Below are 14,315 nucleotides of genomic sequence, written 5' to 3'. Positions count from 1 at the left end.
CCTCCTAGCAACACGAGCCATGTGTTCTGTTGCTTACATCGGATCCAAACTGCCACCTATGTGGCCCTGTAGGTGGCTAGAAAGGAATTACTGCTTGCAGCAATGTTCTTGTATGGAAGATTCTGCAAGCTTTCCAACTGCTGATAGGCAACCTAAACCCCAAACAAAACTTGTATGACAACTCATGTGCCAGCATGATCATGGCTACAATCCAACTGGGCAAGAGCTTGTGTACTAATGGCTCTTAGGGTTGCCAATTTTGGTTGGATGTGTTTCTGGAGATTGCATCACAACATAATCTTTAATTAGAGATTATCTTTAATTCCTGGAGACTCCCGGACAATCCTGGAGGACTGGCAACCCTAACTATTGAAGGAGAGCAGGTTGAGCAAATCGTGGCTTGTTAAATGAGTGAGAAGAAACACCTACCCTCATTGTGGGACTTGCTAACTTATTGACATAGAATGGTGACGTTTTGCTGCAGACTTAAAAAGAGTAAGTGGTCAATTCCATAAAGAGTATGTCTCCTCCTAGAAGCTGCTGATGAATCAATCCTTCTGATGTAAATACCACAAGGGTAAGTGGTGCTAAGATTGCGGCATACAGTTTTCAGTGTTTACTTGAGTCTGGAAATCAAGGTTACTTCCAGTCAGTAGTCTTTGCTGATGCTTGGACATCACTTCTGAAAGCCATGCCTTTTCTGTATAGTTCTTATACAATGGTGCAAGCAATATAGCATGTCACCCCACCCCATCCCTGTGCTCGGCAACTGGTAAGTAAACCTATCGGTAGCTATACTATTTGAGTGATGCTTTTTCTGTACAGTTGGATATTTAAATTCTAAGCTGTTTTTTGGTTAGTGCATTAAACTGTATTAGTGCATGCTCATTAGCACTTTGTGTAGCTCAGTTCGTAGCACTGTTTCAGTGAGAGTCCCATGTTCACAAGTTTCTGAATCATTCCCCTTCTGAGTAGTGTTCTACCTTTGGCCTGGATTGCAATGTGAACTCCTTTTTGGAAAGCTGCTGTTTTTATTCCCGGGAGTCTGCTGTTTTATTCACTGTGGAAGTCCAGATCAGGTCTCCATGGTGTTGGGTGTCATAAAAACATTGAAGGGGGGCTGTGTGTGTGCTGGACTAAACAATCATTTCCCATTGTAGAAGTATTAAAATAATGTGCATGATCACAAACACACACCACCCAATGGACAGCACCCCACTGCTGAAATGAAGATGAACAAGAGTTGGGATGTCACTAAGCTCCTAGGCTTGGAAGGGTAGCCTGCCATTTCTTCATCTTCCTATACTGCCACCTTGGCACTGTCTCCACCTCCCATTGTAGGGATAGTGGGCCTCTCATAGGTTGCTTAGTAGAGGTGCTGCCAGGAGCGCCTGCCTCATGTATTTCTGAGGGTGAGGAAGACCTTGAGTGTCTGTTGGAAGAGCTGGGCTTGGCTCTCTGTTCCCCCAAATTTCAATCTCCCTACCATCATCCGGGCTCATGGCTTTTGTGGCCCATAGTTTTTCCAGCCCAAGGAATTTGTAGCACAAGTGCTCCCAGCGGTATCATCAAGCTAATATTTCAATGTAGTGTCAGGACATCTTGGCACAAATGTTTGGTGGCTTTCTGAGACTCGGTTTGCCTTTTCCTCTCCTCCCCTTTCCTCCCCCCCCCCCCCCCCCCGCCCTGATTGCTGTTGACATTTCTCCTTCTCCTTGGGAGCAAGGGCTCTGGTCAACTCCATAAAAAAACATAAAGAATCATAGAACTGGAAGGAACCTCAAGAAGTCATAAAGGCACTCCTGGCAGGATTAAGCACCATCTAGCTAGACCATCCCTAACAGGTGTTTGCCTAACCTGCTCTTAAAAATCTCCAAGGATGGAGATTCCACAACCTCCCTAGGCAATTTTATTCCAGTGTTTAACCACCCTGACAGGAAAATTTTCCTAACGTCCAACCTAAACTTCTCTTGCTTCAGTTTAAACCCATCACATTTTGTCCTATCCTCAGAGGTTATGGAAAGTAATTTTTCTTCCTCCTTCTTATGACACCCTTTTAGGTACTTGAAAACTGTATGCTCCCTCTCAGTCTTCTCTTTTTCCCAAAGTACACAAACTCAGTTTTTTAAATCTTCCCTCATATCTCATGTTTTCTAGACATGTGGTGCCCTGAATAGATGTGTACTTCTCCAGAGCCACATGTTACTATCATGACCATAGCAGCTGTGATAGACTCCTGTGAGACAATAAAAATATCTCATTTTGATAAGATGTAGTTTGCAACCCACTCTGACTTTCTTGTGTGGTTCAGTCACTGCTATCTCTGGTAATATAGCTGGTTGGTTTTATTACCTGAGAAAGCTATAGGCGCCAGCAAGAGTAGGGAATAATTCTTCCCTCACATCACGCAACAGTTTATGAACACGCTAATTCATTAGATTGTGTGCATGTGGTTTCTTCCTTTGTTTTCAGCAATAAAAATAATTATAAAGTTGAATGCACAAATAGCCCTAAGGATAAACTACACGCATCAAACATCCAGTTATGCATATGTTAAAGGTTAATCTTGTTTGTTCTCAGTACATTTAGTCTTTGCAAATCATGTGCTGACACGCATTTCATTTTGTATCTGTTCACACACTTCGGTAAAGATAAATAGAGCAGGAACTCATGCCTATGCCGTTCAATACAATGTAGCAAATCGAACTTAAAAAGTCTTAGAAAATGTCAAGACAGAAATTGAATAGCTACTTGCTGCTAATTTTATTGCCCACCTGGGGTTCCATTTTTGATAATTTAAAGGCCTATTATACCATTCACTGCCTAATTTGTTCCCTTTATTTAACTCTCGAAACCATATGGCTTTAGTGTCAAGATCCAGTGGAGAAATGCTCTTTATACACAGCCGTTGACTGGGTCTCTCTGTTGGAAATAGGACCTGTTAATCTTTTTAGAATCTGCTTAAATTCTGTGTGTGTATATGTGTAAAAAATATTTCAATGAAGTCTCATTAAATTAGACTTTTCATGGGGACTCTTTATTTTTATTTGAAAGAGTATACAGATATACAATCATAGAACTTGAGATGTAAACTAGTTCTGGATGATTGGCAAGACCAACATTTAACCAGTTGCTTTCCCATTGTTTGTTATGTGGCTTAGTTCAGATCTTACTTACATTAGTGTGATTCCATTGATTTCAGTGGTGTTATACCAGTGCAAATGAGGATAAGTTTATCTGAGCTCCAGCTCATGGTGTATAACATCACTTTTTGTTGCTTCTGCTCTTCCATGCTGTATTAGAGAAGAAGGACGTTTCTATGATCATAACACAAGACTCAGGAGACCTCATTTCAATTCCTTAGGTCTGCTAGAGACTTCCTAGATAATTCTCTTAATTTCTATGTGCCCCAGGACTCACGCTTCCAAAATAGTACCTCCTTTATGATGGCTATTTATACTGTAAACTCTATGGGCCGGGGACCATCTCTTACGTCGTGCATGTAGAGTACCTAGCACAATGGGGCTCAGTTATCAGTCAGGGCTTGTTGATGCTACCACGGTACAAACTAATAACAACAAGTGTGTGGTGTCACGCTTGTTTTGGAGCCTAAGACATCATCTCAGAGCATTCACTTTGGAAAGAAGTTTCAGCAATCCTAGAGAACATGCGGGATCAGGTACTAGTCTGTGATTTGAGTTGAAGGAAGAAGACTTTGCCCTGGCTAAGCAAAAGAAAAAGCAGAAGAGGAAGGCTGTGGCAGGGAGGGAAAATAAGTTGTTATTTCATTGCAGGAAGTTAGCTACCACCCTTTCCCACCAAAACAGGCAGAATTTCTATCTGTCCTCAAATCCTGGAATACCCGGAGAGATCTCCATGGATATGCTATAGAGAAAGGATGATCTACAGGGGAGCCTTGTGGATCTGTACTGGGTTTGTGGTCCTGTTTCACAGCATTTGTCTGTGCCCCAGGGCTCTCCTGGGAAAGTGATAGGGCATGCTGCATTCATTTCTAAGTGTATTTGTCACTGTTTGCCTCTGGGGGGGAGAGCAGATTATCATAGCCTGGGCCTCCCTTTGAGTGCAGATTCCTAGAATTGCTGAGGCCACCTCCATGCAAGGTTTGATGGAGATGATTGTCTTTCTGCATGGAGAGGGAAAGTACCATGCACCGATCCCGGAAACACTGCTTTCCCCCACCTGCACAGATACAATACCAAAGGGTATTTAGAAATTCTGCTAGTAAAGAAGATTGGAAGGTAGGCAAATACAGGTCGCTCCCCCTTTTCTCTCCTCTGGGTGCTAGCATGGTAGCTAAGGACCAAACAGAAATGCATATGTAACCTGTATTAGCATTTGGATTTATAAGACATCTATGGTAACGGACAGGCTGTAACTTTAGTGATCTGGAGACAGAAGGAAAAGAACTGAAAACTCACATTCAAACTGTAATAACTATTTCCAGTGACCTTTTATGACACTGCGTTACAATATTAAGGATCTTGTGCCAATCATTAAGTGAGAGATGAACCTTGCATCCATCAATAAATTTGCAGTGTCTGAGGTAATACTTTTAAAGTAACAAAGCGAAAGTCTTCAGCTTTTGAAAGTGACCAAAAGATTTTTATCTACGAACGGAGACTTAACACTGTCATACCATTGTGACTTCATATTACAAGTTTAGCGACTTTGTTTCACTGCATCTGTGCTTCCAGAATGACCTCACTGTTGCCTATGAAATGAAAAGGTTTTGTATGTGTTAAAAGGGTGTCCTGCCATATTAGCACATTTTGACTTCATTCTGTGCCAGCGATAATGATTATGCCCAATGCACAAGTTACTAACAGCCTCTTTCCTATATAAAGAAATACAGTCCAAGCTTTTGTGATGGATCAATGGATATGTAACTTGACCCATAACTCATTTAAAGGGGAGACTTGAAATTTTAGGTCCCAAAATTCACATACTAGAAACATGTGTTTGTGGTGCTTTAAAGTGGATTCCAAATATAATTCTTGTTTGCTGCCGGCCTAAATCACAAAAGTGGGGGGGGGGGGGGGGGGGGATGGGGGAACTGGTGACCCTTACAACAATAAATCTGCATGTATGCTATCATTATACAATTCTGGCAGTTTAGAGGCTAGATAGCTGAGAGGATTGTTAATGGGATTGAACGGATAATCAGATGTCATGTTCTGGGGGTGTAAACTGATCAAGATTAAGGTGGATGCTTTTCTACAATGCCATGGGGAAGAACTGGTTAGGTGCACTGTGTGCTAACTGACTTTGAAGTAGGTGGTATGGAGTACTGACAGACTGGAAGGACCAATGGCCAGTTGTCAGAGGATACCTGTAAACTAAGGGATTGAGCCTTTCAGTCTCCCAGAAGCACTGTCTTGCCTCTATTCCATATGATTCCTTATGGCTTCCTGTGGCTAGAGGCAGGCACCAACTTCTAGGAGTACTAAATGGCTGTGCCACTGAGTTCTGGTTGGCCTCCCCGACCCCAGCCCCTTGTGGGAGAGGAAGGTACAAAAACTTTTTCCATCTTGGCCAGCACAACACCTAGGGCCACTCTGAGTGAAATGCCCATCCTAAATTGTTTTTGCATACACACTACTCTGGTCGCCTTCAAATCCCTTCTTAAGACCTGTTGTCATCATGTTGCCCACTGTAAACTGCCTAATATTAATGGCTAGGTAAGCAGCCTGCTCATGATTCACTCTGTCACTTATTCACTTTCCTAATTTAAAAACAAACTTTGAGGCCTACAAATTGTACACCTAGAGAATACAGATTGAACCTGTCTCGTCCGGCACTCTCTGGTCCAGCAATATTCATGGTCCGGCATGATGTTAGTTACCCGGAAGTCCTTATCAGTGGCATGGCCAAGTTTCCCGTGGTCCCAACAAGTTTGTTTACAGCCACCAGTCCTGTCTCTCAGTGTTCTGTGCTGTTATTTAGCTCTAGTTTACCCCTAAATGTCTTCAAAGAGCCCAGCAAGCAATGGAAGTGTTGGTAATGCTGCTAGACAATATTGACCTCCTATAGTTTGGCAAATTCTCTGGTTCAGCACTGGTCAGGTCCCAGGAGTGCCAGCCTAGAGAGGTTCAATCTGTGTGTACAAACTTGCGTCCCTATTACCTCTGTCTCACTCATCCTCACCCTGTTGTGTTTTACGCCCACCTGATTTAGACTGTAAAGTTTTTGGCATGGTGCTTGTCTTTTTTACTTTACGCTTGTACAGCTACCAGCACTACAGAACTTAGTTATTGGCTGGGGCCTCTGGATACCATTGTAATACAAATAACAAGAGTAATGAATACTTGAATGCAAGCCATAAGATCTTGATTTTGTATCTAGAACTGTTGTTAACTTAATGTGTGATCTTGGACAAATTAGGGCAGATTTTTCAAACTGTCCACATACTGTTCAATGTCTTAGTTTTAGGGTGCTACTTGAACCAAAAGGAGCTAAGCTTTCAGTGCTATAAGAGCCCTGTCTGTCACTAAGGCTATGTCTACACAGCAGCGTTATTTTGGAATAACTGACATTATTTCGAAATAATGTTGAGATAGAGGACCTCTTACTCCGACTCCTGTAACCCTCATTTTACGAGGAGAAAGGGAAGTCAAAGGAAGAACATTCTTCCTTTGACTTCTTGCTGCGTAGACAGCACCAAAAGCCAAATTAAGCTATTTCAACTTCAGCTACACAATTGACGTAGCTGAATTCAACTTTTGCCCTGCTGTGTAGACATCCCCTTCGGTTAATGATACCCAGTTCCAAAAATTAAAAACACCGTTCATGTACAAAATATTATTATTTCTCATCATTAGAGCAAATACTGTGTTCTTGTGAGTCATAACCATAAGGCTTATTTAATGTCAATGTATCCGTGAAACAATGACACACTTAAAACAAGAGGGATGATTTGGACCAGAGGGGTGAGTTGAGTCTGTGAGATCCACAAGTAAATTGCCCTTGAAAGAAATAAACCTTCACTAAGTGAATACTGGGCCCTCAAACCTGGACAGTGTCCCTCTAGTATCTGACCTTACTAGTTTGGTTTGTTTTCCATTTGCAAATTTGGGAGTACTTGTTTCCCACAGAATATTTGTAGGAAATGAAGTAAGACTTACAGAGCACCCTGTTGCCAGACAAATACAGCATTTACTCCAGTGTGCAATACATGCCAAGTATGAGGTACTTCCGAATGAACTTCAAAAACACTGAAATGATTATTAGCTGCAGCTTCAAATATGTGAATAATGCCCTTGCTTTCTAGCAAGCTGTGGACTGGCATGAACAGGGATCGGAAGGGGGGAAAAGTAACAAGTAGATTTAGAGGATGTTGTAGAAGCATTTCCAGATCAGCAAACACAGCTCTCTTTGTCACTGCTGGTTTTCAAGGATTGTGTGGATTGCTTATAGGAGCACCTCAGATGTGCAGTGTAGCATCTAAAACAGGGATGTGAAATAAGCCAGAAGCGGTTCACCAGTGTTAGCCCCTGGTGGGCCATTGGCACTTTATTTACTTGTGCCTCCACAGGAATGGCTGTTTGCAGTTTTCATTAGCCACAGATCACTGTTCCTGGCCAATGGGCATTGCAAGAAGTGACATGGACTGGGACACTGCTTCCCGCAGCTCCCACTGTCCAGGAACGGTGATCTGCAGCCAATGGGATCTGCTGTCTCTGTGGATGGGCAAGCAAATTAAGCAAACATCTCTCTTACCTTGCCCGCCTCACACCTCTGTCTGTGGGCTGAGTGACAAAAGGCAAACTAGACAGTCATGATATTTAAATTTGGCAGGAGGACACTGCTGAGATGGTGATTGGGCCTTAACAGCTGGGCCTGCCGCTGATGCTCATGCTAGCTCCTGTGCTCAAGTGCCGAAGCCAAATGCTGCTATTCTTCCTCAGGCAAAATTTTCATTGAAATCCAGGCCGAGTTCACCAGCTAGCTTGCCTGAATAACGACAGTAGGATTTGGCCCTCGGCAGGTACCGCACAGCGGTTTTATTATTGTCATTTCAATATAACGTGTTGAAAAATTTCCATCACGTCCAGGTGACAGTTTATTTACTTAGGCTGCGTTTTAAGGTGTTTATTACAGTAGCCACTCTGGGGGTGGTTTGTCAGGTTGCATTGTCCATTTCTGTACACCCCCTACTTCTAGGCCAAGAATAGACCTGCTAACACTCTATAATTGTATACCTTCCATAGGTGACGGAAGGTATTTTTCAAAACATAGGTACAGCTTATGGCCGTTGTGTCTGCATGTGCTGTAGACAACCTCAGGCAGATAGGCTGTGACATGGTTGGGGCCACAGAATGAAAGACCTGTGTGCACACTCATAATGGAAATCTTGTCTGAGCCACACAAACAACAACCACACAGGAAAACAGTTGCTGGTGTAGGTTCTGGTAGAGCCACCTTTACTTAGTGCGGCTGTTGCGAGCACTGTTTAAGTATAGCTTACTTACTTTTTGCCCAGAATGTCCATGTTGTGACCTACACAATGTCCAATTGTTTTAGTAGCCAAGAAAGTCCTACTTTAAGCCCGACTGCTACATCCATGTTAAAGTCTATTGTTTGGTACAGCTATCTCTGAAATTGTTTACATTGTTACAGATGTGCTGCGGCTGCTTAGTGCCATTTCTAATCTGCTGTTACACTTGTGCCATTAATGGAAGGTCCTTAAATCGTAAGCCTAGATAGTATTTGAAGTGTGACATTTACTATCGAGTGACTTTGGGCAGGGTTGCCTATTCATTGGCTTATGTGTTGGCTGAAGATCTAAATCAAGGGACAAATGTTGAGTGTCTTTTTATGAAACGGAAATAACAATGCACCTTTGATATTAATCTGAACATTTGTTCCACGGATATTCATAACAGCTGTTACAAAGTAAACTTTTTTCCTCGAGTCAACTAAATAGCTCTGAAGTTGTTTTGGCACTGATGAAATTTTAAACTTCTGTTGTTTCTTGTTTGTCTTGTCCTTAACAGTTCCACCAAGTAAGAAGAGTGATGACCATCCTTTTCCTTACTATGGTTATTTCATACTTCAGTTGCATGAAAGCTGCCCCTATGAAAGAAGCAAGTGTCAGAGGACAAGGCAGCTTGGCTTACCCAGGTCTTCGGACCCATGGGACTCTGGAGAGCCTAAGTGGGCCCAATACTGGTTCAAGAGGACTGACATCATTGGCAGACACTTTTGAACATGTCATAGAGGAGCTTCTAGATGAGGAACAGGATGTCCAGCCCAGTGAGGAAAACAAAGATGCAGACTTGTACACATCTCGGGTTATGCTAAGCAGTCAAGTGCCTTTGGAGCCACCATTGCTCTTTCTGCTTGAGGAGTACAAAAATTACTTGGATGCTGCAAATATGTCCATGAGGGTCCGGCGCCACTCTGACCCTGCTCGCCGTGGGGAACTGAGCGTGTGTGACAGTACTAGTGAGTGGGTAACAGCAGCAGAAAAAAAGACAGCAGTGGACATGTCTGGTGCAACGGTCACGGTCCTGGAAAAAGTTCCCGTACCCAAAGGCCAACTGAAGCAATACTTCTATGAGACCAAATGCAATCCCAAAGGTTACACGAAAGAGGGTTGCAGGGGCATAGACAAGAGGCACTGGAATTCCCAGTGCCGAACTACCCAGTCTTATGTGCGAGCTCTCACCATGGATAACAAAAAGAGAGTTGGCTGGAGGTTTATAAGAATAGACACTTCCTGTGTATGTACATTGACCATTAAAAGAGGAAGATAGTGGATTCATGTTGTATAGATTATATTGAGACAAAATTATCTATTTGTATATATACATAACAGGGTAAATTATTCAGTAAAATAATAATTTTATGGACTGCATGTATAACTGAAGTTTATACAGTACAGTGGTTCCACAATCTATTTATTGAACATATCCATGACCTGAAGGGGAACAAATGTCATTTGCGCACAACTAAAACAAATAAGTCTCTCTGCATTACATTCCTCGATAACATTGTGGTTTGTTGCCGTTGCCAAGAATTGATAACATAAAAATTTAAAAAAATAATAAAATTGCATGCTGCTTCAATTGTGAATTGATGATAAACTGTTCTCTTTCAGACAAATAATTTGAACCAAAACATTCCGTTTACATTTTACACAGTAAGTATCTTTATTCCTGTTAATATTATATCTGTTTACTGCTTTTAACTTCTGATAGCGTTGGAATTAAAACAATGTCAAGGTGCTGTTGTCATAGTTTTACTGTTTTATTTTTTTACTTTTAAATTCCCACAAGGTTGGAAAAGGGGTAAAAGCATTATGAAACATGTGCTGGATAACACAAATTTGGTTTTTCTTTTGTATGTTGTGAAGGTGTTTGCAATATTGAATCAGGCTATTGACTAAATAAAAAAAAAAGAGGCAACTGAAAAAGAATGCTAATGTTCCGCTTCACATTGCTGAACTTCAGACTCAAGGACAGAACTTGTGTAGCTGCCTGGCTCCTTGTTTCTCTTCTTTTTTAATGACTATATTTTGAAAGAACTGCGTTTACTTATATCACATTTGTGTGTGTGTTTTTTTCTGGCAGGGGCGGGTGTTTGGAGTTTTTCTCCCCTTCCTCTCTTGGGCAGGAAATTGATTGCAATCTCTGAAATATTTCATGCCTCCCCATATGACTAATGCTTGTCATATTGAAAACATCATATAGAGTGTTGAGAGCAATTACTTAAAATTTAATAAAAGAAGTTTTGTGCTTGGATCAAACGTTTTGTTGAAGCACAATAAAATGTCACGATAATGTGGTCTGAACAGAGAACAGTAAACCCAACTCAGGGACACTACAAGATTGTACACTCGGGGCCCAGTTCAATGATGAGTTACAACACATTGGTTTGAGTGGGGCATTATGAGTGTAAATCTGCAATGAATTTGGCAACATGTGTTCAGCAGCAGAGCAATGCCATTGCCCTGCATATTGATGCATGTACTGGAGCCTAATTCTCCACTGATGACAAAGGAAATATCTAATATGCTCTATCCTTGGAGTTTCTGGGAATTATGGCACATGAGAAATTGAGAGAATTCAGGCCTGAAGGACTCCTGAAGACTGGCTCTGGAATGAGCTAAAAAGAGGGCTCTACCTCTAGCTTTTAAGTACCAAATAACTTTGGATATGTTCAAGAGATTCTAAATCTTCAGGTGCAGCACATGGCTGCTTTAATCCATTAAACAAATAGCATTATGAATAAATAAGAGGGTAAGAAAGTAGGTGTGATACTTACTGTTGGAATAACAAACACCAAATCCAGTTAGATGCGAATATCCAGTTGCAGCTGACGTCTACTAGTCCAATCGCACACAATCAGTATTTTTTAGTTAGAAACTTTAACTCAAAACAGAGATACATGATTAAATAAAGGCAAAATGTAGGTATGGACTAAGTACAGGAATTGCAGTGAATACAGTGGGAGAAACTTGCTTTCTAGAATGAGTCCAATAGTTCAGTTTTATATGAAATTCAGATAGGTAGGATAAAAAGAGATCATTGGAAAATAGTTCAAACAAGGACACTTGAATTTCACAATATTCATCCAGAATTCAATATTAGCAAAACTTTGCATCTCTATTCTAAATCCCCAGAGATCAGGCGTATTGTAAAATGTACTTTCTTCTCACAATTGATCCCTGTCTTATGTTGAACACACATAACCCACCAACAAGTAGTTGTTATCCCATAAATTAACCCAATGAGCCATGTCAGCCAGGGATTGATTAAATAAATTGTCCGTATACTAAAGGTAAACAGACTCTGGATCTTTCAGTGCAGCAGAAGAAATGAAACTCAGATTTTAGCTACTCCACCTGCTAAATGACAATTTCTTCTGCCATCCTCAATATGTTTAAGCATAGGGCCTGCTAGCAAGAGTTTGCTGCTTTAACAATGAAAATCCAAGAGGTTCGGATAGATGTCTCTCTATCCCTGTGAAGTTGCAAAATTCAGGCTTTATGGAGAGACTTCAGGCATGCTGCTCCCAGATGGGAACTACAAATAAGGTACTTACCTGAATATCTCAGAGCTCCAGTTTGAGTTTGTTTTATGCACTGAAGGGTTGGGTGGGAGAGAATTTGATTTTGTTCAGTATTGTGTGTGTTAAATATCCTTATTTTTTATAACCCTGATAATACTGTATGAAGCAATTACAACCTCAAAAATATTTCCATACTCTTTCGATAGACAGAAGGGGTGAAAACTTGGCCTCACTGAAATCAATGGTATTTAATATGGAATTTTAATGAAAGTTTTGCCAGACGCTGGAGTTTTAGCCAAAACAGCAACTGACTCTCCTGAGGTCTAACTTTAGATATGACAATGGTTTTATTATCTCTCATTAGTGAAAATTAGTGTATAGGTCTATGGCCAATTTTTTAATGTGACAATAGAAGGCTATCTAGAATACAACAGGAATCTAATCTGAACATAGGTGTAAAATAAGAATTTCTAATTGACTTTAATAAATTTGAGAGAAGTGTCTGTGTCTTCAAACATAGTATATACTAGACAGAACATAATGATAGTGAATTTACAAAATTATCTTTCGGTTTGTCCTTTCTCAAACAAAACTCTCAGACATGATTAGGACAGATGTGGAAACTATATGTTGCAGATTCTTAAAAATAGTGTACCTTGATCTATGTCCAGATTCTTCCAGATTCTTATTCTTGAGTAATTGAAATTAATGAGTCTACTTATGGAGTGGTTTATTAAACAAAGTGGCAAAGAGTGAAGAATCTGACTTCTATTTTTCTTTAATAATTGTATATTTAAAAAAAAAATCCATAGATTCTTTTTGGGAGGAACAGGAATAGCAAATTAATCTTCTATGCAAGTATATTACTACATTACAAATTATTCCCTAAGGTGTTGATATTTATAATTTCTATAAGATGAACCAGACAATTAATTAGAGTATGTTTCCATGGCTGTCACATGCAGGTCTAACACACACATGACCCCAGATTGACAGTTTTGGTTGAAATGAGATTTTTATTTTAAGACACTCAGTTGAAGTCTTGCTGTGGTCTGTTTGTGGCAAAGGTATTTTATTCATGTCAGCAGGCCTATTGCTTTGTTAAAGTAAAGACTTTTGTGCAAATGTAAGTTAATGTCTGTGGACTTGTTCTCTATTATTCACGATGTGTAACAAATATTTATTGTATATTTATATAATGTTATGTTTTTTGGGGAAACATTGAAGTTGGCATTAAAACTTAATAGTATCTGCATCATATTGTAAATATAATTAAGCTATATTTAAGTGTACTAATTAATATATGTTTAAGTATAACATTTTGTATTCTTTTACAATATTTTCAATACATATCTATATACAAAAAACCTTGGGTATGGGAAGGGATAGGGACCATGTCACTTTTCCTTAATTGTAAAATGAGCTTGAGTTTTACTATGAAGATGTGTGTTCCTTGCTTTAAAACACTGTTTACTTTATTTTAGCAATAACACTTCATTTAGAGAGCTGATAGCCACCTGTTTTGTAGCTGAGACAAGATGAATGATGTAATATATTTTTACTGAACCAACTTCTCTTGGTGAAAGACAAATTTCAAGGTGATACAGAGATCCCTCTCATAACTGCGTTGGGGGGGGGTATGTCAAGATGTCATTTTCCAAAAAAACTTGAAGATTCTTTTTAGAATTATATATTTCCATTTAATTCATGAATTCCAGGACCATGAATATCTATGAATCTGGCACAGCTGATTTTATTCAGGTATGAAAAATGGTTAAAATTGAAGTAGGGTGATGGGGTTTTTATGTAATGTTAATAAATAACTGAACAAATGAGACATACATTCGATATTTATAGTTTGGTCATGTACCTGTTTTTTTGAAAATGGTACCATGTATATTTATATCCATTACATTGAACTTGTATCTGACCCCCACAGAGTTCTATTTCAGATTGGAATTTCCTCGGGTTAATATACTGTTAGCCCTTCTAAAAGGATCTGCCTCTGCTTTAACTGCCAAGCCTTTGTACGCTTAATTATACCATAGTCACAGAATGATCAATAAATCTTCATGATGAATGGAAAACTTTCAAATAAGTTACAAAAAAAAATCTTTTTAGATTCCACTGTTGCAACTTTCCCAAGAGATCAGTGCCAATAATTCCTTCACATAACCTAGTAAATTGTACTTCTGCAGATTATCAGTTATATTAAACACACATGCATATACCCTTTAGTGTTGTCTTAAAAATAAGGCTAACAAAAGCCATAACAAATATTA

General features: G+C 39.9%; 1 protein-coding gene across 3 annotated transcripts in view; it reads left to right on the top strand.

Moving 5' to 3' along the window:
• BDNF (brain derived neurotrophic factor) overlaps positions 1-14,315 on the top strand; it is a 26,238-nt gene extending 11,923 nt beyond the window's left edge. Inside the window, exons 1-2 of one of the 3 annotated variants that reach the window (XM_014574024.4) lie at positions 435-577; positions 9,015-14,315. In XM_014574024.4, coding sequence (XP_014429510.1) covers positions 9,036-9,776 — 741 coding nt within the window. In that variant the 5' untranslated portion in view covers positions 435-577; positions 9,015-9,035 and the 3' untranslated portion in view covers positions 9,777-14,315. Of the gene's footprint in view, positions 1-434; positions 578-9,014 lie in introns of those variants that run through there. The other 2 variants (XM_075927777.2, XM_006111508.5) reach the window with 2 other exon arrangements.

Source organism: Pelodiscus sinensis, chromosome 5 (assembly GCF_052426305.1).
Source record: "Pelodiscus sinensis isolate ZL-2025 chromosome 5, ASM5242630v1, whole genome shotgun sequence".
NCBI classification, from domain to species: domain Eukaryota; kingdom Metazoa; phylum Chordata; order Testudines; family Trionychidae; genus Pelodiscus; species Pelodiscus sinensis.
The sequence above is the reverse complement of the archived record's forward strand: the minus strand, read 5'-3'. Positions and strand labels throughout refer to the sequence as shown.